The sequence below is a fragment of the Mixophyes fleayi genome, chromosome 2, assembly GCF_038048845.1.
Source record: "Mixophyes fleayi isolate aMixFle1 chromosome 2, aMixFle1.hap1, whole genome shotgun sequence".
Classification (NCBI taxonomy): Eukaryota; Metazoa; Chordata; class Amphibia; order Anura; family Limnodynastidae; genus Mixophyes; species Mixophyes fleayi.
Genome location: NC_134403.1, coordinates 144,414,570 through 144,439,860, shown reverse-complemented (window position 1 = coordinate 144,439,860; position 25,291 = coordinate 144,414,570). Strand labels below are relative to the sequence as shown.

The window sequence follows — 25,291 nt, the reverse complement described above, 5'->3', positions numbered from 1 at the left end:
ACGTGCCCAGTGGAGATGCCTTCGGTGGTGGACAGTGGTCAGCATTGGCACTCTGACCGGTCTGCGACTACACAGACCCATATGCAGCAAGCTGTGATGCACTGTGTGATGCACTTTTCTATCATAGCGAGCATTAACTTTGCCAGCAATTTGTGCTACAGTAGCTCTGTGGGATTGGACCAGACGCCTAGCCTTCGCTACCCACGTGCATCAATGAGCCTTGGAAGACCATGACTCTGTCGCTGGTTAACTGGTTGTCCTTCCTTGAACCACTTATGGTAGGTACTAACCACTGCTTACCATGAACACCCCACGAGACCTGCTGATTTGGAGATGCTCTGACCCAGTTATCTAGCCATCACAATTTGACCCATATTAATATCACTCAGGTCCTTACACTTGCCCATTTTTTCTGCTTCCAACACATAAACCTGAAGAACTGACTGTTCACTTGTTGCCTAATATATCCCACCCCTTGTTATGTGCCATTGTAACAAGATAATCAATGTTATTCACTTCACTTGTTACTGATTTTAATGTAATAGCTGGAAATTTGAGAAGGCTTGATGATCTGGGGGCCTAAGCTTTAGGGATTTTGATTGTGTGGAAATTAATTTTAGATGTATTTTAACACAATATCGTATGAATCATATTAAATGATACAAGACTATTCACTGTGTTTAAATCTCCTGGTTTGACTTCAACCACCCTGGCAATTTTTCTGCTTCATGTTTTTGGCTTCGTTTGGATATCCTGTATCTGCACGTCCCACGCAGCCAGGGCCTCCATCAGGGGGTATTAGCGTATGGGGCCCAAGCTCACCAGGAAGCCCGGGCCCGCGCTGCACATCACCTGTGCGATCTGGGCATGGGCTGTCACATCGCATTCTACTCACTGGTGTCACATCATTCATTCATAGAATACTGTACTACAGCTTGTAGTACAGTATTCTATGAATGGATTGTGCGGCTGCAGTGAGTAGTATGTGATGTGACAGCCTGTGCACGGACCGCACAGGCTGCCTGCATAGAATCACTGTAAGTAGTGGCTAGATCCTCTTCACTCAGTGACATCACAGGTCATGTGGCTGCAGCAGTCACATGGTACACCGTGCAGGAGCTGTTGGAAATCTTTCTGTTCCTGTGCTGTCACTGGGGGAGAAAAAGGTAAGAAAAAGGGGTAAAGCTGCTGGGCAGAGGGGGCATGTGTATGTGTAAAGCTGCTGGGCAGAGGGGGCATGTGCAGGCTCGGACTGGCCTGCCAGGCAGCCGGACTATCCACCGGTAGGCCCCGCCACGTTATAGCCACGCCCCCTCCATTGTTAGGGAGGAGCTAAGAAAACAGCTGACTCCCGACTTGCATACAATTCATCTATTGGACATACGCGAGAACAGGAAGGGACAGATGCGTTCCATAGTGGAACGCAGGCGCCTTCCTCTCCAACAGTAACAAGCACAGACCACGAGAAACATCCTCTGATTTCAGTACACTGGGTACCCGGCCACCATCTCTATATACATCAAAACTGCAAGTAAACAAAGTTAAATTTGAAAGCATCCGAGCAATAACCATGTGATATATGTGGACAGTGATCTGAATATTTATATTGCACTAGCAGAGACTTAAAGAAATACCAATTCCCATATACTGGACTTGTATGCTATGAACATTATTTTATTGAGATATCAGTAACTGTGTTATATCTGGATCAATACATGATTTTTTATGTATGTTCAATTGATGCCATACCATATGTATGTATATAGAAATCAATGCCTCATAATATAGATACTGTGGTTTAATGGGAGTATTTTATTTGTCTATATTAATATATTTTTATGTATTTTAACCAGGATTCAATAAATTGTGATAAAACTAACATTAAATGTTGTCCCACTAATTGAACTGAGCCTCTTGCTCACAGCCTAATACATGATATAGAAAAATACGAATTGTATTCAAGATAAAAGAATACAAATTTTATTATTGGTATTACACTTGGAATAATACATAAGTCAATGAACGCTTAACTTTCAGTATATTATTAGTTCGTAGGGAGGGATACCCTGTGTTATTGCTGCTCTTGCAACAGTAGGAGTAGAGCGCAACTCCTCCCCCCCCCCCCCCGTTTTTGCCAAACACTCCGTTTAAACACACTACCACACAGGTGCAGAGAGCCGCATCTGGGCTCTCTGAACTTGCGCGGTAGTGTGTTTTTCCCTTTGAGCAGGGCAGATGAGAGTAAGAGCTCCGGATGTCCAACCGCCCAGAGGAGCATGAGCAGGTTAGTAACTAAGTGCGCAGTCAGCCTGTCATTTTAAAAGAGAAGGATGAGCACACTGTATTCTTTATATACTACACTATGGTGCTAGCTGTCCTTTGTGGGCTGACCACTCTCCCTTTAGTGTCTGGTCTCACCTCTATGATGGCTGGCCACACCCCCTCTGGTGGGCCCCTAGCGTTGCAGTCCCCCGGTGGGCCCTTCATGCCCCAGTCCGACACTGGGCATGTGTATGTATAAAGCAGGTGGGCAAAGGGGGCATGTGTGTGAGTAAAGCATGTGGGCAGAGGGGCATGTGTGTGTGTAAAGCATGTGGGCAAAGGGGGCATGTGTATGTGTAAAGCATGTGGACAGAGGGGGCATGTGTGTGAGTAATGCATGTGGGCAGAGGGGGCATGTGTGTGAGTAAAGATTGTGGGCAGAGGGGGCATGTGTATGTGTAAAGCTGCTAGGCAGAGGGGGCATGTGTATGTTTAAAGCTGCTAAGCAGAGGGGGCATGTGTGTGCGCACATCATAGCAACACAGGCTAATTTTACACATTATGTAAAGTGCAAATCAAAACAGACATAACTGTTATATAACTTAATCTGCTATACAAGTTAGTTTATTTAGATAAATATACATTTGTAAATATTATTAGCAGAACTATGATAGTAGGAGAAAATGCTTTTAATAGACATGTCAAATTTCTTGTCAATAATCTGACTGAAGGACTCTGCAGACACCCTCTTTTCCTCTGAAATGTATGATAAGAGATAACAATAGCTTGTACTGTGCTGCATAAAAAAATGTAAATATAATGTAAAATATTGCAAGTATTGTCAAGGCATGATAATTTTACTCATATATTAGTAGCTCTTTTATATAATACCGCTTTCATACTGCCGCCCCGGCAATATCCCGGGTTTTTCAAGCCGGGTTTTTGCCGGGGCTCGGAGCGTCCCAGCTCAGAAACACCATTCATACTGCACCTCGGACCTGGGAATTTCCCGGGTTGACCCCATTCATACTGCACAAGTCTGTGCCCTGGCAATTTGTGGGAGTCATCACCAGAGCAGTTTTCATTGGCTGAAAAATGGTGATGTCATTGAAAGGTGACTAGTTTTTTGACGCATAAAGATGATGCAAAAGTGGGTGGTGATTGTTTACCACATTACTTTTCATCATGGCCGACGACTCACTTTTGTGTAGCCCAGAGTTCATGTTTACTAGTGTGTTTTTGCTGTTTTATGCAGCAAATGAAGGCCACTAACTTTGGGAAACCTATTCCACCATGTAGGCGCCTTTCTATTGTGTTGTGGTGGTATGCTACCCCTGGAGAATACCGGACAATCTCCTGCTTGTTTGGAGTGGGGATATCCACGGTGTGCACTCTAGTGCATGAAGTCACCACGGCATTGCTGGAAGCTCTGTATCATCGCTTCATCTCCTTACCGCAAGGTCAGCGCCTGGATGATACAATTGCAGGATTCCTGAAGCGTGGGTTTTTACAAAAAGAGCAATTTCTACCTGAGTGGAATGTGCAGGAATCTGAAATGCCAGTGCTGTCAGTGGACTCCAGTACTTTTGAAGGAGAGCGCACCAATACCTCTGCTGAACTTATTAGGACCACCCTCACTGCCAATTTGACCTCACTTGATTGAATGTACCACACAAATGTAAAAGTAAAAAAAAAATGTTTATTTCACATATTGTATTTTGTTTTGTACATATTTCCTCATATGTCTCTTCACAAAAATATAAAATGACACAATACAAAAGTGCTTACTTGCATGTAGAAAAAAAAATATATATATACACAAGTAGTAAACAGAAGACACAAATGTGCCCAAACAGTAAGTGCAAATTTGCTTTTCACGTAATATGTTAAGCTAACGGCGTGATTCCAGATCACATGTAACATACATGATAACAATTAACTGTTAAACATTTGTCCCTAAAACATGATTATTACAATTGCCGATATTGTGGCATTTCTGGTTGTGGAGTGGTTTGGTTACCAGGTGGGTATTCTATGTTGGGGTTACCCATAGGTTGAGCATGTTGTGTATTCTGTACCGGGTTTGGAGGGTTATTGTTGCCTAACATGGGTTGCCCCCGCTCGTACATAGGATAATGTCCGTCATAATAGTAAGGACTTGGAGGAGGTGCCTGCACCCGTGAGAGGAGTCTGTCCATGAATCCCATCATACAGTCACGATTTTCGCATAACACGCGTTCCTGCATGTTCATGATTTGCATGAGGAAAGAGTCCTGGAGATCCCGCTCATTGTCCATGAAACGCTGCAGTTGTGTATTCTCGTGTTCCCTCATGGTGCTGTCCATCTCCCACAGTTGATCCATCATGACAGTTGTCATTGTTTTATTTGCTTGCTCCATTTTGTTGGGCCTTTTGCGTTTTTTAGGAACGTTGTAAACTGTACATAGAAAAAAACACAGTAAAACATACATTAGAATATATAATGTGGCAGAACAAAAAAGCAGTGTTGTAAGCTGATATGTGCTTGAGGCCTCCTCCCTCTTGCCCAGTAGTTTTGCACTGCAACATATGCGTGTTAATGTTTTAATACTTTGGAGTGTATTATATTTGTCTTTTGGGCTTTTTGTTGATATAGTTCTCTTTTTTAAGTTATGTAGATATATTGGTATTTGGTTTGCATTTATGTTGATATACTTCTCTTTTTTTGCCAGTTATGTTCAAACATTTTTTTTTTTTTAAAGTTATGTAGATATATTTATTGGTATTTGGCTTGCATTTCTGTTGATATAGTTCTCTGTTTTTGGCAGTTATGTTTATACAGTTAATTATTTTTTTTTACAATTATGTAGATATATTGCTATGTATATATAGTTGGTTATTATGTGAGATTATTAAAGATACTCACTGTTGGAGCGTAAACTGGGACCTGGCGTAGACTTTGACACCGGCACTGGTTCTGGCTGCGTTTCTTGCGAAGTATCTGTAACGACTTGCGCAGCAGGGAATGGCTGTGAATCGTTCAGTTCCTCCCAAGAAATGTTGGTGTCATCTGTTGTGGCAGAGCACTCCAGTTCTGGGGTGTCTTCTATAGAATCTTCTATTATTATCGTTGCGGTCTCGCTTGTCTGTGTGCTCTCTGGTGGTGTTGGTATAGCCGCATCCACATTGCTAGAAGATGACAGTGCAATTGGATTTGTCAGAGGAGAATGTCCAAAGACCATATTGCACTGGTCATAAAAGGGCCAGTCCATTCTTGCAGCGCCACTTTTGCGCCTGTTGTGGTCATGGACTTTAGTGTACTGCTTCCTCAGGGACTTCAATTTGTTCAGGACTTGTTGCTGTGTCCTCTTTATGCCACGTTGTGTGAGTATTTTGGCGCTGTTGTAGTACACTGTGGCATCCTTCACAGTCCCAGTCACTTGCCTTCGAATTTCTTCCTCCCCTCTGACATTCAGCAGCTCACGCACCTCTTCCTCCATCCAGTGTGTCATAATTGCTGTTAATACACACTTTTTCAGTGAAATAAAAGCAATTTTCTCCAACAAACTCCGATTCTGCTTCAGCTTGATCTGCACTCCACCATCCACCATTTCTCCTAAACTCCTTCTTGAATCTTCCAAGGGCTCCCACCGATGACATCATCCTCCAGAGACAGGCAGACAGCCAATCAGCTTGTTTTCAACCCGGGTTGCAACATTCATAGTGCAGGCAACCCGGGTCTAACCCGGTAATTACCCCTCGATAAATCCCGGGTTGAAGACCCGGGTTTTTAGACCCGGGATTTTTGACTTGCACCATTCATACTGCACCACGACCCGGGTCGTTTGAGCTCGCCCCGGCAAAAACCCGGGATTTTGGTGCAGTATGAATGGGGGCAGGGGGACCTGCTTGTTTCATTTGTACTGGGCCCCACAATTTCTGATGGGAGCCCAGCACGCAGCTAAGACCAAACCTCCTTACAGGCATCCCTGGTAAATACTGGGGGTGTATTAGACTCTGTGCTTCTCAGTAGCGTCAACTGCTATCAGGTGTATGTTCATTTCCCCAGTGTGTTTGTGACAGTATCAAGTTTCCTCTCTCCTTCTCCCCATCCAGAGTATACTCTCACAAAAAGCCAGACCCACACTAAATTCACACAAACACAACCGGATCATGACAGATCCACGCTAATTTCACGCGAAAGCATCCAGATCTACACGAAATTCACACAAGTACACATCAACTTTCTTTGTATATTCATGAGATTCACATGCACTCAGTGCACTTGTAGTATAAAATCTGCAGACTAAAGGAGGGTAGCATGAGAAACAGCAAGAGAGGTAAATGTACTGATGGGTACAGGTAGTTGAAATTCTGTTCAAGGTAATAAGATTAAAGTGTATCTCCCCCTGATTACCTGGTAACTATATAGAAATGGCTGAGATGCATTGCAATGTAATATTGCCTATGTCATATTTGTTATCTAACTGTTGAGTTTACATACACGTATCTTTATGATTCCACTGTGCAACTTTGTCTAGAGTCAGATAGATATGTATGTGTAGATGAGGTGCCATAAGAGTAATAGATCTGTAGCCCATCCTTAGTCAAGGGGTATTACGGTTGTGCAGATACAGGTGGGTTTGTGTGAATTCAGATTGGTTTCTAGAATATCCGGATGGTTTTATGTGATTATGTGATTGTAGTGTGGATCTGGGTGGTCTTATGTAAATCTGTTGTGAATCTGGCAAGATCTGGATGTATTGCTGAATTTTACGTGGATCTAGGTGAATTTGTGTGAATGTGTGTGAAATTAGTGTGGATTCTGGTGTGTTTGTGTGAATTTGGTGTGGATGTGGGTGTTTTTCTGTTTGGCAGTCAGATGGGCAAGTCTGGGTTTGGCGAATGCCAGGAGAACGTTACCTGCCTGACTGCATTATGCCAACTGTGAAGTTTGGTGAAGAGGGATAATGGTATGGGGCTGACCTCATAAATGCTCTTCAGAATGAATGGGTACAATTTCCCACAGAAACACTCCCAACATATTATGGAAATCCTTTCAAAAAGAGTGGAAGCTGTTATCACTGCAAAAGGGTGACCAGCTCCATTTTAAAATATGTGTATTTGAACACAATATCATTACAGTCCCTGTAATTTTAATGGTCAAGCATCCGAATACTTTTGTCCATATAGCGTATCTGTTTCCCTTTGCCTGTTTTTGACATAAGACTATAAAAAGTTCTTATCTGTAGAACTGAGCCATTTGTAAATATAAAATTGGTCTGGTCATTAAGTGGCAAAAACCACAGGTAATTAAGTGATTAAGGCCAGTAGTTTCTAAAGTGCTGTGCAGGGGCATACACAGGAGGTCGGTCCTGTCCTCCTGTGACAGTACTCTTCAGCAGAGGAGAGCATACCTACTGAATACAGGTTCTGTGTGAGTCAGTAACCCACTGGTGTCCAACCAGCAGATGTATGCAGTTCCACTATATTCCCAGCAGGGCTCAAGTGTTCTTGGCAGCAGCAATCACCGTACAGAATGTCTACGCTCCCATAGGAAGAAGTACACCCCGCCTATTGCCGGACTCTGAGCTCTGTAGCTCTCGCTTGTGCTGCACACAGTCCCTGCCGGTCAGGGAGCATCTTTATGCGTCTCGCTGATCATTACCCGAGCTTCCATGTCCGATGCAATGAGCTCGCCGCCGGAGCCGTGAGATCGGATTAACCCCCTCTCCCCCTCTTACCTGTGTCTGTCCTGCCGCTTGTCTAGGACTGGAACGACCTGTTGATCCAGGACTCAGGTAAGAGCTTTCCAAGCACCGAAGTGCCGAGCATATGATAGTCCCAGTACTCCAGTGGGACTATGCAACATGTGTTTATAATAGGTCCGAACTTCTTTTGTTTCTTGTGTCATTAAATGATTGCAGTTGCTTTAACTTCTGTTGTGTGAGTGGGGATGTCATTATTATTCTTCAATGTTAAAAGCAGATATAAAAATTCTTCTAATCCAAAGTGCTTAATCACAGACTGATTTTTTTATTTGTTGTGTTTACATAGTGCTGAAATAGTATTCTTAGCCACCTGTACGAAGGACAATACATGTGTGTCAGCCATGCAATAATGCACATTACCAGTGTGTCAGCCATGCAATAATGCACATTACCAGTGTGTCAGCCATGCAATAATGCACATTACCAGTATCAGCCATGTACCTTATGTACATTATACAGGACTTTCACTGTTCAAGCACCACTCTCCTGTTCAATTACACCAGTGTCCCTGTGGAGCACCTGCACCGCTGTTATGTAGATAATAAATATTGAAACTGTAAACAGACATACTGTATTGTGTCAAGCTGTGTTCAAGGTGTACTGATCCAACATATTGTACTTCTCTTCAGCTCTGTATTTTGAAGAGGGTGAAACAATAAAAACATACACAGTGCATTAAAATAAAAAAATGTGAATCGACAGTACTCTATCACATAAAATGTATTATTAATTATTTTATACTACCTGTACTGGTGGGAGCTACTAAAACAAACTTCTTTAATGTATAAAAGTGCACCTATGTTTTTAAACATACAATATAGATGGATATAATTTAGTTGAAACCCATATTTTCTTAAGATATTTTCATCTTGCAGACAGATGTCCAGCGTGCCATCTTTATTGGTTTAAGATTAACCTGTTTGAACTACCAAACTTGTGTATTATGTGCAATCGGAGTTCTGCCAAACAGGAAACAAAACACCTTTGACATTAGTCTCAACAGTGTCTGGGTTTCACTGGAGTTCTTGGTCATTGTTTGTAAATCTTGAGAACTTGATGCAGACTTTGCATTTCCACTAAGTGAGATATTTTATTTCTATGCTGTCAAGTTGTTTGCATGGATCTGTTACACAATACATGGGTTTTTGTTGATGTTAATGACTACAGTAGTTAAGGCTGTTCAGCAATTGCAAATCGTGTGTAGTTATTTTGGGATTACCTGACTTGCATATTCCACTTGAGTTTAATTTATTACCATGGCAGTGCTGTATTACCTAGTTTAATTACTTTTATGTATACAACCTGTTTTCAACAAACTATTATGTGTTTAAAGAAGATGTTACATTTTCATGACTTCTGTTCTAATCTTTTTTTTAACCTTCATACTTACATAATGTGATGTAACAGTTTTGTGACAAAGGTAGTACAGGTAGACATACAGCGCTGCAGAAATAGGTAGGAACTATAAAATAAAGGAAAATTAATAAGTGTCATTTAGGAAGTGCAAAAATGCCACAGTATTTTGTCATACCATGCATACGTTTTTTTTTTATTAATGAAGGGTGTATTGGCAGTATTTAAGAAAAAAAATGTAAACATGCTCTTAAAGTCTTAGTTTGGTAGTAGGCTGTCCTCTGAAGTGACATTTTCCGCCATGTAAATTTCCATCTAGAGCAGTGATGGCTAACCGGTGACACTCTATGTGTTGTGAAACTACAAGCCCCAGCATGCTTTGCTAGTTATCAGCTAGTTATCTACTGGCAAGGCATGCTGGGGCTTGTAGTTTCACAACACCTGGAGTGTCACAGGTTAGCCATCACTGCTCTAGAGGTTTCCTCCCACACCAGAAACCAGGTGAGGTGCATTTGCACATAACAAGGTGAGCTGCACTGCTGCATATCACATTGTTGCAAACCATCATTTCTGTTTATATGCTAGAGTGGGACCTGCTTAGATTAGAATGGAAACAGTGAAAAGCAATTTACTTTTGAATGTCTATTACAATATATTGTGTTTTGGGGCTCTACACCCCCAGCCATTACAAGCATGGAGGAGCAGCAGGTAAGAAGCTGCCGGCTGTTGCCCCTATATGTTAGCTCCTGGCTCTCAGTATGGGGTTGCGGTGGTGACTAGACATGTCACTCATTCAGTGTTTTCAGGTGCTGCCTTACACCAAGGTACCATAGGTAAATGCCTAGGCGTTAGTCTAGTGGAAGCGCCAGCCCAGCATATGCACGGCAATGCTGAGTAACTTTTCTGTGGAATATAGGTACATGCTGGGTTACTTTTCTGGGTGACTGACACCTGCTGAGCCATGCTGGGTTACTTTTCTGGGTGACAGACACCTGCTGAGCCATGCTGGGTTACTTTTCTGGGTGACAGACACCTGCTGAGCCATGCTGGGTTACTTTTCTGGGTGACTGACACCTGCTGAGCCATGCTGGGTTACTTTTCTGGGTGACAGACACCTGCTGAGCCATGCTGGGTTACTTTTCTGGGTGACACACATGCTTGGCAATGCTGGGTGATTTTTCTGTGTGTTACAGCCACATGCTAGGTCAGTGTTGGCTAACCTGTGACACTCCAGGTGTTGTGAAACTACAAGTCCCAGCATACCCTTCCAGCAATAAGCTGCTATATATTGGGAAAGCATGCTGGGACTTGTAGTTTCACAACACCTGGAGTGTCACAGGTTAGCCAACCCTGTGTTAGGTAATTCTTCTGTGTGATATGGGTGCAGGCTGGGAAATGCTGAGTAAATGTGTCAGGTTTTGCTTATAAACATTGTGCACTGTTGAATAAATGTGTTGTACGCTGCTGCTACACTCTGGAAGAGCGTGGTGGGCACTGCTGGTAGGTGCTAGTAGACTATTGGTACATGTTGGGTAAACCCAGCCCTGGCAGTTTTGTACATCACACTCTGTGCACCACAAGCTTTTTGTCTGTGTGTCTGATGTATACGGTAAGCAGGGTTGTAACTAGACTTTTGTGGTTCCCATAGCAAGATTTTATAAGGGTTCCAATGTAGCCACCAACGTTGAAAAACTCACATAAGTACATAGGGCTTCAGCAGTGCAGGTGGGCACTCAGCTGTAGGCCTCATAGCAGCTGCACCCATGGTAGTTGTGCCCTTGTGTGTGAGGCCTAATTCTGCTAGTGGACCACAAAAGGAAATACCCGGGTAAAAGCATTTAGTTAAAAGAATGGCTTATATCTAGAGTTTACATCTTTTTCTCTACTACCAAACCTAGACCTTTAGTGAAATGTTCACCTTCTCCTCCTGGAGCACCATTTCTAGAATTATATTGTACCAAGTAATGGAAACTCTTTTTTTCCTAGTAACAAGGGATATCCTTGTGTCATTTAAACTGCCTGAAAAAATCAGAGTAAGTCTTGTTGTGACTTTTTCAATAATTATATTGTTTCACAACCTAGACATCTGTTTTGTAAAAAAAAAAGTTTTACTTATTATTTGACTACTTTTAACAACAAATCTCCAATTTAATTTACTTAATTTTTTGGTTGTGTTATTAGTTCTCTGCATTGGCTCATAGGTTATGAGGGATTTAAGTGAATAAAATAAGTTATCTACTCAATCTGAGAAATATTCCAGTTATGCACACAGGTAGAGCTTGGACTTGTGTCTTAAAGTCCAAGATCTCCTCTCATGTCCCTTTTGCATTCCACAACACTGAACCTTTGCAGTGTGGGGCTCTCCAGAACAACCTATCTTCATAAACCATTGAAGTTTTATTTGTTTACAAGTAAGGATACAGTATAGTTTGTGTTGTTTGGCACACTTCCATCAGGTCGTAATTAAATGAAAAATGACCAGGTGTAAAATAACATTTTATAGCCTTCTTGGTGTAACGGAGGTTGTGCTTTCTCCCTTATGTGATATAGTTCTTGTGAAGGAAAACACGATCAGCATAACAGGTATTATGGAGCCACTCCTTCCATCCTTGTTACTAACCTGGCTGGGAATTGTAATTCAGCTACAATAGCAGTTCTGTATATTATTATCAGTAGAATGATAATATTGTTCTTTCTGTCCATTTATGATTTTATTCATTATTTTCTAACTGTGTAAATAAAGAGGAATGTGGTGGTCTACAGAGAGGCATGATCATGTGGCGTGCAGCCTTACTAATTTAGGTCATATTCACTTATACTGGGAGCACCAACTCTAAGTGCAGCCCTGTTTATATCTAACATTAAGAACATTACATTTAGCATGGATGAGTTAATAGAGACCTTTTTTTGTTCAAATACTGAGCATGTGGCCCATCATTTTATCACTTTCTAAAATGGTCTTTAAATAAAATGGATCATGTGTGTTCTCTTAGACCTTTAACAGTAGCAGCATTCTAATAATTTCTAAGTGTTACAAAAACATTACTGGTCCAAAATTCCTTCACTTTTAATAATACAATTGCTAGACATTAAATCATTTTTGAGCCACATAGTAGACTTTATCAGCATCTGCAAATCTGCCATATTTTCCCACTGATCACTCCCAGGCTGTATCCCCAAGCACTCCTTTTGTACAGGGATTAACATTGTTCCATGGTTGTCCGATCAGTTTACAGTTGATACACCCTGGATTCCCATTCACTGCAGAAATGCAAACTGACTTCAAAAATAACTCCTAAGGATTGAATTTGTCTCTATGGAAAAGCATCAGTCTAATAATAAATATTTAATCATCTCTTTTGTTCCTGTATAATTTGAAACTATTGTTTCCGATGTGTGTTTTTCATGGGTTAAGAATGACATTTTTGTCATGCTGCAGTTGAAGCAGAGACAGTCCTGGCCTGCACTGCATGTTTACACCATTGCCCGTTGGTGCACACTGTGGAGAGAGCTACCTTTCTCTTACAGAACAAGAGGAGGCAGTGACATCAATATCTCTTCCAGATTAAATCCGTATTTATTGCAGAGTACGGTGACACAGTACAACCTTTTAAGGTTAGAAATAACCTTTGTCAGGTGCTAATTACATACATATATAGAGGAGTGAGACAAACAGTAAACACACGTTTGTATCCACTAGGCAACCGGCTTCACCCTTCCTAGAGAGATAGTGGAGATATAAACACAATGCAAAAAGTTAATCACAAGAAGCATGCAAAGAAATACTGTTATGACATACTTATAATAAAGGTTCAAGGTACTAATATCATATTCAAAACGTAACTAAACAAAATATGACCAAAGTGGAGCCCCCAGCCTGAACGTAACATAACCTTCTGTCTGTGTGATTCCTATATAAACATCAAACAGGTAAGTAAACATCAAAAGTAGAGACATCAAAGGTAAAAGATTTCCTGTTGTTCACTGTAAAAAGTGAAAATAGAGAGTTAATTCCTTTGCACTTGCCCAGTACATACTTAATGGATGAAACAGGTCTTTAACTATAAATGAGACCCCTTATATATACTTGCCTACTTTGTAGTCTTCCCCTCAGGAAGATCTTGGAGCGGAGGTGAATGGAAGGAGTGGAGGGACACAAATTGCGTAATTTTGGTCGAAATGGCATGGTCGGTCCAAAATGACGCGATTCGCAACAAGTCGCGTCATCCAGGCCCCATCCTGCCCACTTCGATATGAAGAGTGGCCTGCTCTCCCGTGCATCCTGGTGACCTAACTGGAATTTGGGAGCCTCCTGGACATTTTGGGAGAGTGGGCAAGTATGCCTTTATATTTATATTAAAAAAAAAAAAAAAAGAGGTTTCCTAATGTTTTCTTTTTCTCAACTCTCCTCTTTGCTATATGTAGCACTCATCATTTCTTCTCCTTGTTAAGGTTCCCCAGATGTGTAGCACAAAATTATAATTATGATAATTTAAACCTCAAAACGTTACACTGTCTTATGCTTTCTGCCATAAGTATCCCTAAAGAGATGTTGATGTCATCACCATCCTTTCACCTTTGTCCCAGTAGTTAAAGCACACAAATGCTTTAACCAACCCTTCACCCAAAGGGAAATTGCATTATGTGTCTAATTAGATGTCAAAAACAAGTGTTATTTCGTACCTACAGAAGATTGGCAGAGCCATTTACTTTTCCTATTGTGTTGTCTAAAAATTAAATGTGTTAAAGGACATGCCCCCCCTTTGTTTACCCTAATTATATCCACTTTTTTTGTGTGAGCATAACACCCTACTTGTCTGTTTTAGATAATTAGATACACTTACTTTCAGGTTTTGTACAAAAAAAAAATGGAAACACCTGTATAAATGAGGACAATAAGCATATTGAAAGGACTTTCACATAGGTGTGGGTTATGTGTTAGTTAAACAACATTCCAACAGGGTTATGTATAAAAATGTTCCATTGTCCTCCTTGCCTATAATTATGACTGTATATCTGCAAGTGGTGATCTCAGTGTTCTTGAAGGATGGATGATTTTTGGGGTGCATTTGGCAGGAACTATAATGACTAGGACAGCTCAACTTGCTAATGTGTCACAGGCAACGGTATCTAAGATGATGTCTTCATGGAACTCCGGGGGAAAAATAATCAACAAAGGGAACAGTGAGCGAAAGCTTATACACCAGGATTGTGGTATACCTGCATTAATTAGAAGTGCAAATATGTAAGAAAACAGGCGAGCAACTGTAAATCAGTGGACTGCATATATCAACTTGTGCAGGAGAAGGATACTATAGTCATGTTGCAGTGAATAAACTGCTCATTACACCTGGCAAAGGATGTTTACGATTTCAGTGATATACGGAGCATAGACAATGGACTACTGAGCAGCAGAGGAAGGTAATATGGAAGAGCTCTACAGTCTTCAGTTCTTGTTTCTAACAGTAAAAAGTTCTTGTGATTTTATAATGTTGCGGGGTACATTTTCCTGGTGTGGAATGGGTGCAGTCATTCTTCAGACGGTATGGTCGGTGCTAATCACTACTTAATGGCAGCGAGTGCTCATCTTTATCTCATGCTGCAGCATGTCTTTTCTAACAGGAGAGAAGTGTCTTACAGGATGAAAATGCCTCCATCCAGAGAGCAGATGTGGTTATCCAATGGTTTGATGGACAGGACACTGAAGTTATGGATATGTCATGGCCTTCTACGTCACCAGATTTCATCCCAGTCAAGCATTTATGGAATATTTATGGAACAACGTCTGAGACAGCCTTTTCAGTATCAAGCAGGCATCATCAGTTGGGTGACTTTGTCACAACCACAAGGATGAAGATGGTGACACCTACCAGCAGTTGGCGCTACTGATTACTGAGGCACGGAGTCTAACACGCCTCTGGTTTTCACCAGGGACCCCCACAAGGAGGTATGGATTCCGCTGCAAGAGGCGTGCAGATCGCGGCCCTCCGTATCGGTTAGCTGGAGAGGTGACCATGGAGGCAGCGGTGATCATGCTTCAGAATACAGGATGGAGGCCTGGATGCAGCAATGCACACATGAAGGAAAATCAGCAGAACTAGGTCAAAACCAGAGAGACATCACAGCCAAAATCAGAAGTAGGAGAATGGTCAGGAAGCCGAGTCAGAACCAGGAAATCACTCTAAGCCCAAATCAGGAGCCAAAGGAGAAGTCGGGAACAAGCCGAAGTCAGAATCCAAATGAGCATGGAGGAAACATGAACAAACACTGGAGCAAGGCAAAAGACAAAATACTCTGGCACCCTAATGGTGTCAGAGTGATATTTAAATAGAGGGAAGTACTCCTTGATTGGTGCTGCGGTTTTCAGCGGTAAGAACGCAGCAAATCACTAAACAGGAAAAGAGTGTCTCTTATCGCTCTGCGGCGGAATGCGATGCTCTGCACATGCATGCAAATCAGGAGCTGAGAATGTCCCGTCACAATGCAACGGGACGCGGACATCGCAAGGGGCAGGTGTCATCTATAAGTAGAAGCAGGACGCGCCTGACAGACTTATTGTGGAACAGTGGTGCTCAATCTCTTTTGCACAATTCCAGACATTGATAGACTCAATGCCACAGCACATACTGGCTGTATTGACTGCATGCAATACCCCAAAACTCTCTTAAGTGAATTTATATAGGTGTTTCTATTTTATAGTAGGGCATATCTAACGGCTACCTTTATTTTATGGATCTTCACTTTTTGCTCTGTGCATACAGACACTTTCCCACTGCCATCTCACTTTCCAAAAAGCAGCTTTCATATGTCCAGGGTAACTATCTTTTTTTACTAGAGAGTGTATTTATGGATCTGAAGCAGACAGACAGGGACTTGTAATATAAATTTTCAAGACTTTGGAATTTCCCGACAAATTTTGAAAATGTCTGAATCTGCATTACACCTTTATTTATTTCAATTTATAGATAAAAAATTCATATTATTGCTGTTTCTGTTGCAGATTGGCTCTGTTGACTCTTGCATTGATAATGTTCTAATGTAGCGATCAACAAATAAAGGTGTTGTACCGTCATTTAAACATTTGGCAAACATTTTTTTCTTGATAAGCCATTGTCATGTACAATATACTGTATTCACTACAGTATGCACCAGACAAGCTGTGTAAGCATTAGTCATATCCGTTGTTCACAAAAATACTCCATGCTAGTGACTGAGTCTCACTTGTAAAGCAACTAACTGTCTGTCTGTCTTTTATCTGTGTGTAAATGTGCACATTTGTCATCCAGGGATTTACTAGGTACCATTCAGCAAAAAAGTAGAGTCAGCACCAGATAAAGGAGGTAATTTTATTTATAGCTTCAAATACATATTTTTGGACTGCACATGCACATTAAAATACGGATTTGCGCTTCCTTGAGTCTAGAGAAGCGGAGCTGGGGATAGAAGGGTTGTGCAAGCGTCGGCCAAGTACAGTAAAGGTGTCTTCACATATTTGCTATATAGCTAGAGGTGGACACAGCCACAGTTATACCTGCCAGGAGCCATATCTGTTGCAAGATTTGTACCCCCAGAGCAAAGATCTCGGAACAGACCTTTGCAGTGTAGAATAACACCCACCCAAAATTTTCCCAGCACCAGCTCTCATAGCCTGGGATGGTTTAGGCAAATTTAGGGGGCCGAACAATGTAAGGCCCCTCTGCAAAACCCACTGTTGCAGGGAATCCGGCAGCACCAGTCTCACTCGTCCTTAGCACTGCAGCAGTTGACGTCATGTAAAAACATACCTAGAAGTATTTGCAAGGTATTAAATCCCTGGGGGAGAGGCAGGGCTTGATTGACATAAATTGCGCTGTTGCTCCTTCCCTGTCCCTCCACTGCACAATAATAAATTTTGAAGAGCCAGGAAATGGGGGAGGGCACAAAGAGGCCATATCTCCTCCATCCTGGCACCTGGGTTTTGCTTGGGCTTCAACCATAGTTTGTAACATAAAACATAAGGACTGTGTTCTCTGTGTCGATGTTTAAAGGAATTGGTTCTGAAAGTATTGGAATCTATGGAATCGATTTTTGTCAAAAGCTGTGTAAGGGCACTAATATAATGGAGATCTCCTTTGCCAAGTTATGCTGTGGTAGACAAGATGGAGGTATTGGGACAGAGACTTGGTTTCTTGTTTGAGTCAGAAAAGTCAAAGTAAAACAAGGGAGGAGTAGGACATCTGAGAGGGAATGTTTTATATACCTGGTAACAAGTGAGAAATATGCTTTACTTTAGCAATAGCTGCTACACTGGACATCTATCAGGATAGTGTTGAGGTCACTTGGCCTCTGTCCTTGTGTCTCCAACATACATTACACATAGTGAACACTGACAACCTCATTTAAAGTTTAGCTCAGTTTTGCAGCCCAAATATATATGTATAAATAGCGCTCTTACTTAAGATACATGTAACTTATATAATTTTAAAAAAACTGCACCTTCCACCCATTTGAAACCACACTCATACCCTTGTCTTGTTATAGCTAAGGCAGGGGAAGACCTTGAGAACTCATACAACATATGCCTGCTAAATGGTATATCTGTTGATGCAGCTAAGTTTTCCTAGGCCACACTCCCAGGGGAATCTGTTCTCCCCCACTGTACTGCTAATGTAAGTTATGTTCAACTTAAAAACTAGCAGCATTTAACTGCGCATGTGCATTTCTGTCCAAATCTCAATATTTATCATTCAGATGAAGAAAACTGAATTGTATCACATACAGCTACATGAAACTGGATACAAACTACTGCTGGCAATGTCACAAAGGCTGGCAACTTACTTAGTGTAACATTTCACTTAATTCATTACTCTCTACCCCCCTTACTTGATTCAATAAAGGGTTGGTAAGAGCAAGTTACAGATTTCTGGCATACAGGTGTTGAGGTCACACGCATGCTGTTTTGTTTGAGCTTTAATTGCATAATGGGTGTGGACATCAGTGTATGATGTGTCATATCTATTCTCTCCTTATAACATGTCTTTGCTAGTGAATGGGGACATAACAAGAATTGTGAGAGGCTTCCTTGCCTTTTGTGCCTATTTGTATATTCTTGCCAATTAAAGTCACCACTGCACAATAGAGGCCGCCATTTTGTTGTCTGATATTCAGTATATCAATTCACCAGGAACTAGTGATATCGGGGAGAAATGAGACACTGTGAGCCAGATACCTGGTGAATCCATAGTGTATCTCGATATTCACCAGAACATTCATATACTGTGCTATTCATATACTGTGTGTATGTGATGGTTCCACTTTAGTGCTGCACTAACACTCAAGTGGTAAATATTTTTTTTCACTTCTATAAAATAGCTGCAGAAGGTAAGTGTGAGTGAGAGTGCCAATCAGAAGTTGCAGTGTCCGTCCCAAGCATCACATGGCACCGGTTGTCAGCTAGGACTATGAGACTACCCACAGAGCCCCAGGAGAAAAGGCTGCACGGAGCCACCCCCAGGGAGAGCATAACCACTTCGGAATTGGTGATGTTTCAGCTAGAATCTGTTGCAACATATTTAAGCATTTTGTAGATGATACTGTGCAGAGAATACAATTGTGTACTCATTGTCGTTGGATGTTTGTGTCCTGTTACGGCCTCCAGTGTGACAAGTGAAACAATAAAATCAGACATTCCTTTCTGCTTCACAGAGTCTGGACATCAAATCCCACAGAAAATGCCCTGGAGTTGATTTGGCTCTAGTCGGTCTTCTGTTTGCCTCAGATAACCCCCCCAGTTTTTTTTATACCATGTCAGGCAGTATGTAGCAATGGGATGTTTTACTCATTCACACTAACATTTCCAACAGTATGAATTTATGTGTGTCAGTATAAAGGTCTCTCTGACATAGTGCCTTATTTACTGTTAGGAGTAAATCCAGCTACAAGGTGCAGTTTTTCACCATGGTAAAACCATGTTGAACTGCGTGGGTGAGGGGGTGTTTAAAATTTGCGCACTTATGTAGCATTGTGAATACCAGCCATAGGCAGAATTTTTCCTGCAGGGAAAAAAAAATATGCATTTGCACCCCTTACCTCATAACATGGTTTGTCCGTGTGCAATTTGCACCCTTAATTTGATTTGTTCCTTACTGTAATTGAGAACCTTATACAGTTAACTTTACAAAAATTATTGGCATATACTCCAACTATCCGTCAGTCCCAGCTTAAATCAGTCCTAAATGCTATGGCAAGACCGATTCTTCTATTTTGTCGCTCCATATCCACTGCACCACTCTGCACACTGGCTTACCATATGTTCTAGAATCCAATCAAATTATTCACTCAGTACTCAATAAGCTCACTTTCAAAGACCTTAACAACAGCACCCCTTTATATAATCTCAAAATACTCCATAATGCCATTTAGATATGTGCTTCATATCTTCTCTGATAACCACCTGTTATTCCCGCCTACAAGACTTCCACCATGCTGACATCCACCTGTGGAATTCCCTGTTATGTCTGATCAGACTCTTCACCAGCCTTCAAATCCTCTCCTATGTTCTAGAGCCTACCATAATGCAAACTTTACTACTCTCAGCCACACTCACTCTGTGGGGTATATTTACTAAACTGCAGGTTCGAGAAAGTGGAGATGTTGCCTATAGCAACCAATCATTCTAGCTAGCATGTTGTTGAATGTATTAAATGCTAACTAGAATTTGTTTGGTTGCTATAGGCAACATCGCCAATTTTTCAAACCTGCAGTTTAGTACATATACCCCCTTGTGTCTTAGCTTTGCCATTTTCCCTCCAGATAGTAAGCTCTATCATGACCTGGGTTCTCCCTACCAATGGATAGATAGAATTATTTCATTTTAAAGAAGCGGAGAGAGAATTAGCAGCTTGTCATCAAGGTAATAACAGGGGAAGCTTGCCGTAAAAGAGCAATTTCAAGACATAACAACGTTTTCCAGTAGCATGTTCTCTAAGGGATGCATTACCAAGAATACACAGTGGTGTGCTATTCTATTCTTGTCTCCATGTGACCAATAATGATTATTCACAGAAGGTCTAGTCACGCCACATGTTATAAAAACAAAGCACAAGGTTGAGCAGCAATGGCTTTTCTATTAGCCTTAATATTTATGAAAACACTTTTTTGTAGGTGAGACAAAAAAACAAACTACCGTTCTTACTTCCATAGGAGTAACAGTAATTGTTTTAATATTATTTACACAGGTTCCTTGGGGAAGTAACATGCCAGCAACATGGTGCCCCCACCATGACACACCACTCCTCCTTTTCAGAGGGTGTGTGTCCATGTTCCAATTATGAAGCACAAATATTGGTATGCAGTATATGGCTTAGGGGAAGAGAAGGAAAGCAATGTCAGTTCTATGGGAGGGTAAGCTCAGCAAACAGCTTTATTAGCTCCATCACAGAATTGGCCAAATTCATCTAACAAAATATTTTGTACATTATATTTATATTTGACAAATGCAAAAGGGAAAATCATCCTAACAAAACATCTATAAGCTACTATATTATCTTGTAAATATTGCATTGTCTTGTAATACTGCTTTATTTCCTTGATGTTTTAGAGATGAGTTAAACTGGCAAGGTTTTTATTATTTAATTCTTTTTTAATAACTGTAACCCCCCTGTCACTGCATGTGTGATCCTGGGGTGCATGGCCAGGTAATGCACCTCTTTGCTTGCACTTTCCTCTGCCCTGGCTAGTTCTCTGGTGTGGGTATAAGTGACACAAGGGTCCCCGCACATGCAGGTGTTACAGCTCTGTCTGATAAGTGTGGACACAGGTGCTGTTGCACGATGGTGCAGTGTGATAGATTTCACAGTGTTTCAGGCACCAGATTATATGTATTTTGCAGAATATATTTATTACACTCGTCCTCCAGCATCATACATGGGTTTCAGATATAGTAATACCCCATTCATACTGCACCAAAATCCCGGGTTTTTGCCGGGGCGAGCTCAAACGACCCGGGTCTTGGTGCAGTATGAATGGTACAAGTCAAAAATCCCGGGTCTAAAAACCCGGCTCTTCAACCCGGGATTTATCGAGGGGTAATTCCTGGGTCGGACCCGGGTTGCCTGCACTATGAATGGTGCAACCCGGGTTGCACAGAAAACAAGCTGATTGGCTGTCTGACCTGTAATGCTCACAATATTTACATTAACTACATACATAAAACCAGGAAAAAAAAATTTGAGAGGAAAACAACAGTATGGACTGAAACAACTACTTCTATCATCCACACTATAAGACAAACGAAAGAGAAAGGTCGCACATACTTTACATAGGTGACTAAAGTAAAGTACGGAGCGGTGAGCAGTACAGAACAGAATTGGTGGAGACACTGAAGAAATGTCTGATTGTTTACAAATGATACAATGGAACAATAAAAATTAAAATATCTTATAAGATACACTCACACATCTTTATGGACAAAACAGCAGAAAAGCAGACTATTACAAAAAAAAAAAATGTTTTCAGCCTATGAAAACTGCCCTGGTGATGACTCCCACAAATTGCCAGGGCACAGACTTGTGCAGTATGAATGAGGTCAACCCGGGAAATTCCCGGGTCCGAGGTGCAGTATAAATGGTGTTTCTGAGCTGGGACGCTCTGAGCCCCGGCAAAAACCCGGCTTGAAAAACCCGGGATATTGCCGGGGTGGCAGTATGAAAGCGGTATAAATATATACATCACCGGTCTTCTCCTGCACAGTTCTTAAAATGTCACTGTCCTGGTATCATAACCATGTCACCCCTTTAAGTGGTGTCTCGGTGCACATCCATTCTCTCACTCCTCCTCTACGGGAGTAAAATCACTTGTTTGGGCTCTGACACTTTCTTGCTAGTGTTCACTCAGACCTTTTAATATATGCAACACTGCCTCTCTGCTCTCAGGAGGATGTCTCTGATTTCACTCACTCAGATGCTGTGTCTCAGTCATACCGCTATATTTTGAGATAGAGTTTAGCTCAAATCTGTCTCATTTTATTCATATTATCTCTATCATGATATACCTCTCCTGGCAGCAGACCACTAACCCGCTCCCAAACTTGACCGGGGATCCTGGGGTCTTCTCCCATCCGTTTCAAGTACTTGGATGTCACACGGTCCCCACACAGGTACTGACCAGTTCATATCAGCCTTATGATGCTAAGCAGCCATTCTTGGTTTGTCTCGTCTGGGTCCTAGTGCCTGGCCATATATTCAGTTACCATGAGCTGTAAATAACAATGCCAGAGGGGGTGTTAAATGCTCTTAAAGAATGGGAGCATTGTGTGTGATCATTTTATCAGTTTTTGTAGCAGATTCAATTCAGTGCGAGGGGACGTGATATGTCTCCGAAGCAGTCCGCGGAGACGTATTGCGTTTGTGTTCTTTTTCTAAAATCTCCGCTCAAAATGAGCAGAGATTTCTGTACCATATTAGCCAACAAGCTGCACAGCCGGACATCGAGGCAATGTCCGACGACACCTTCCGGCCTATTAAATATGACTCTTAGAATGCGAAAATAAGCTGACGAATCCAGCAAAGACCCTCAAGGGATAGTTTAGAACCAGTGATTCTCTTTCAGTACATATTGCAGAATTTACAGTTTCACTGCACATATAAATACTGGCATTGTTTAATAATTTTGGACCTTATCGTTATAACAGGTTTAGTTAATAAAGCTGCATAAATAAATGACTGCTGTGTCATCTTCCCTGAATTCCCCTAATTTTAAACCAGGTTATTTTCACTTGTACGTCCGCTGCCTTTCCTTTGCTAAGCCTCTTTTTCAGAGGTTTGGGAAAATTGGGCCAGGATTAGGAATAAATAGAGCTACAGCTCATTTTAAATCTTCGAATGTCCAGATTTTGGCCGACATCCCAGAAGCTACTGTACATTTAAATTAGCTAAGCATAGGGTTTCCTTGCTGTTGCATGATCCTAGAGAGAGCAGTTAAAGTTATAGGGCATAATTTAGAGTTGGACATAAGTGCAACTGCGAATCCGTAAAAATCTGTTTAGTTTTGCCGTGCTTGTGCAGCCACATAAAGCGGAATGTAGAGTTACACATAGCTTGGAGAGATGGATCGGGGAGTGCAAGTGTAATCTGTGTAGTAGGGGCTTGCGCACATAAGTATAGCACACCCCTTAGCAATAAGGCCTTTCTAGAGCAGAATGTAGCTCCTGAAGGCCTGTGATGTGTACATGCTGATGATTATATCCACTAGCATATTCCTTTACTGTGTTTAAAATAAGAATAATTAAATAGTTATAAACTTGGAGTTGAACTGCAGCCTACTCTGAATCAGACTTATATCGAGTATTGATTAAAATAAATAGAGGTAGTAACCTGTATGTGCTTGCATTGAATCAAAGAATATCATCGTTCTTTGGGATCGAGTTGAATTATGTGATTAAATTCAATATAGACTGCTGACCTCATTTCAAACTTAACTATGCTGAACTTCTTTAAAGCCTTTCCTTTGCTAAGCCTCTTTTTCAGAGGTTTGGGACAACTGGGCCAGGATTAGGAATGAATAGAGCCACAACTCATGGTACAGGTTATTTACTAACATTCCATTTTGGTGAAATCTTTGCACCAAGCTATAGCAACCGAGAAGCAATTCATTTTTTTTTTTTCCTAGCAAGTTATGGTGTTAAGATAAAGGCTAAACACCTAAAATTAAGACCATGACAGTAAATGTGTGATTTGGTTGTTTAGTTTGGAGCAAATTTTCATCCAAATATAATTTAATTTGTATGCATTTGTATATAAATCTTAGTTTTCAAAACTCCACTAAAGTGCTTACAAATGTGTAGAAGTACATTTACAACCGTTGCGAAGCCTTAAGAAGTTTGGGTAAAACTCGCTGGTTTGAAAAGCATTTCTAAAATAGAACTCTGTGTTTTATAGAACAATAATGCAAGGACACTGCTGCTGTGTGTTCAGTGACATTGAGAGGGCTCGTTCACATGCTCATTACCAACTACAGGCACCCAGTTAGGTTTTTATGCGTTAGCTATTTTTTCCATTATAATTTTACCTCAAATTAACGCTTTAAAAGATGGGTTTACTGCGTTCTAAAAATCTAAAGTTGCATGTGGATTTTTTAAACTGGCGGTGACAATCATGCCCATAAGAAACTTAATTCTATGTTTGATGCAATTTTCATGCATTATGTATGAAAACAAGCACATTGAAAGTAGTTAAATCTGAATGAGCCCTTATATAAAATTATATTCACTGTTCTGATACCACTGTATTGCAAGTTACTGAGGGGAGAACGGTTAACGCCATTTCATTTATCCATCCCTTTTCCAACCAGGGCTGCAACATTCCAGGTAATATAAAGTACAGTTTCCATATCCACAGTATACACTATTGTTTCAATAACCTAAGCTTATACTACCAGTTCCATGTCTACAATATAATATGAAATGCAGTTGCTACAGTACAGCTCCTGCGCTCACAGTATATAGGAAGCTTTAATGTCTACAGTATACAATACTGCTCTCAAGGACCTGATCACCCATCACGTGGGCAGTGGATTTGGAAGGATATAGCATGTTAAGGAAATATAGGAAAGATATGATAAAAGGCAGCTGTGTATATGTAAAGATATATTTACGGCCTACCCAGTGGGAGGACATCTGTGAAGATTATGACAATGGAGTCCTTAAGAGTAATGGAGTCGGAAGGGTAGATTTATATGAAGAAAATATATTCGTAAATTACTGTTTGAGGTTTTTTACAAGCTGCCTGGCATAAAGTATAGTACTAAAATGTAGTTATCATTATAAGTTGAAAGGGCAGTAAAGAAAAATGTGTTTATCATGTGTGGTGTACCACTGATGCCAAGTGGTACAAGAACCAACTAGAACTCAACAATTAGAATTTATAAAAGGTTATGTTGTTTAACATGTC

The 25,291-nt window shown here is 41.1% G+C and overlaps 2 protein-coding genes across 2 annotated transcripts in view; one reads left to right on the top strand and one right to left on the bottom strand.

Annotated features, from left to right (window-relative positions):
* Nucleotides 1–1,059: 1,059 nt before the first annotated feature.
* LOC142139857 (uncharacterized) lies at nt 1,060–5,921 on the bottom strand. Its single transcript, XM_075197719.1, has 3 exons — nt 5,168–5,921; nt 4,310–4,699; nt 1,060–1,151 (listed from the first exon to the last, which is right to left on the bottom strand). Exons 1-3 carry the CDS (start codon nt 5,850–5,852, stop codon nt 1,060–1,062), a joined length of 1,167 nt encoding a protein of 388 aa, XP_075053820.1. The 5' UTR covers nt 5,853–5,921.
* A 1,881-nt stretch (nt 5,922–7,802) lies between these two features.
* CRACDL (CRACD like) overlaps nt 7,803–25,291 on the top strand; it is a 76,469-nt gene continuing 58,980 nt past the window's right edge. Inside the window, exon 1 of the mRNA XM_075200147.1 lies at nt 7,803–8,042. The gene's annotated coding sequence lies outside the window, so the exon portion shown is untranslated. The remainder of the gene's footprint in view (nt 8,043–25,291) is intronic.

Excerpts from the sequence above, each read along its gene's own strand:
- LOC142139857 (XM_075197719.1), bottom strand. The coding sequence starts at position 5,852 with ATGGTGGATGGTGGAGTGCAGATCAAGCTGAAGCAGAATCGGAGTTTG. Across the intron at positions 4,700-5,167 it reads TCCCAGTTTACGCTCCAACA|TTTACAACGTTCCTAAAAAA; the intron begins GTGAGTATCTTT and ends TTCTATGTACAG. Across the intron at positions 1,152-4,309 it reads ACAACATGCTCAACCTATGG|TGACAGCACAGGAACAGAAA; the intron begins GTAACCCCAACA and ends TTTCTCCCCCAG.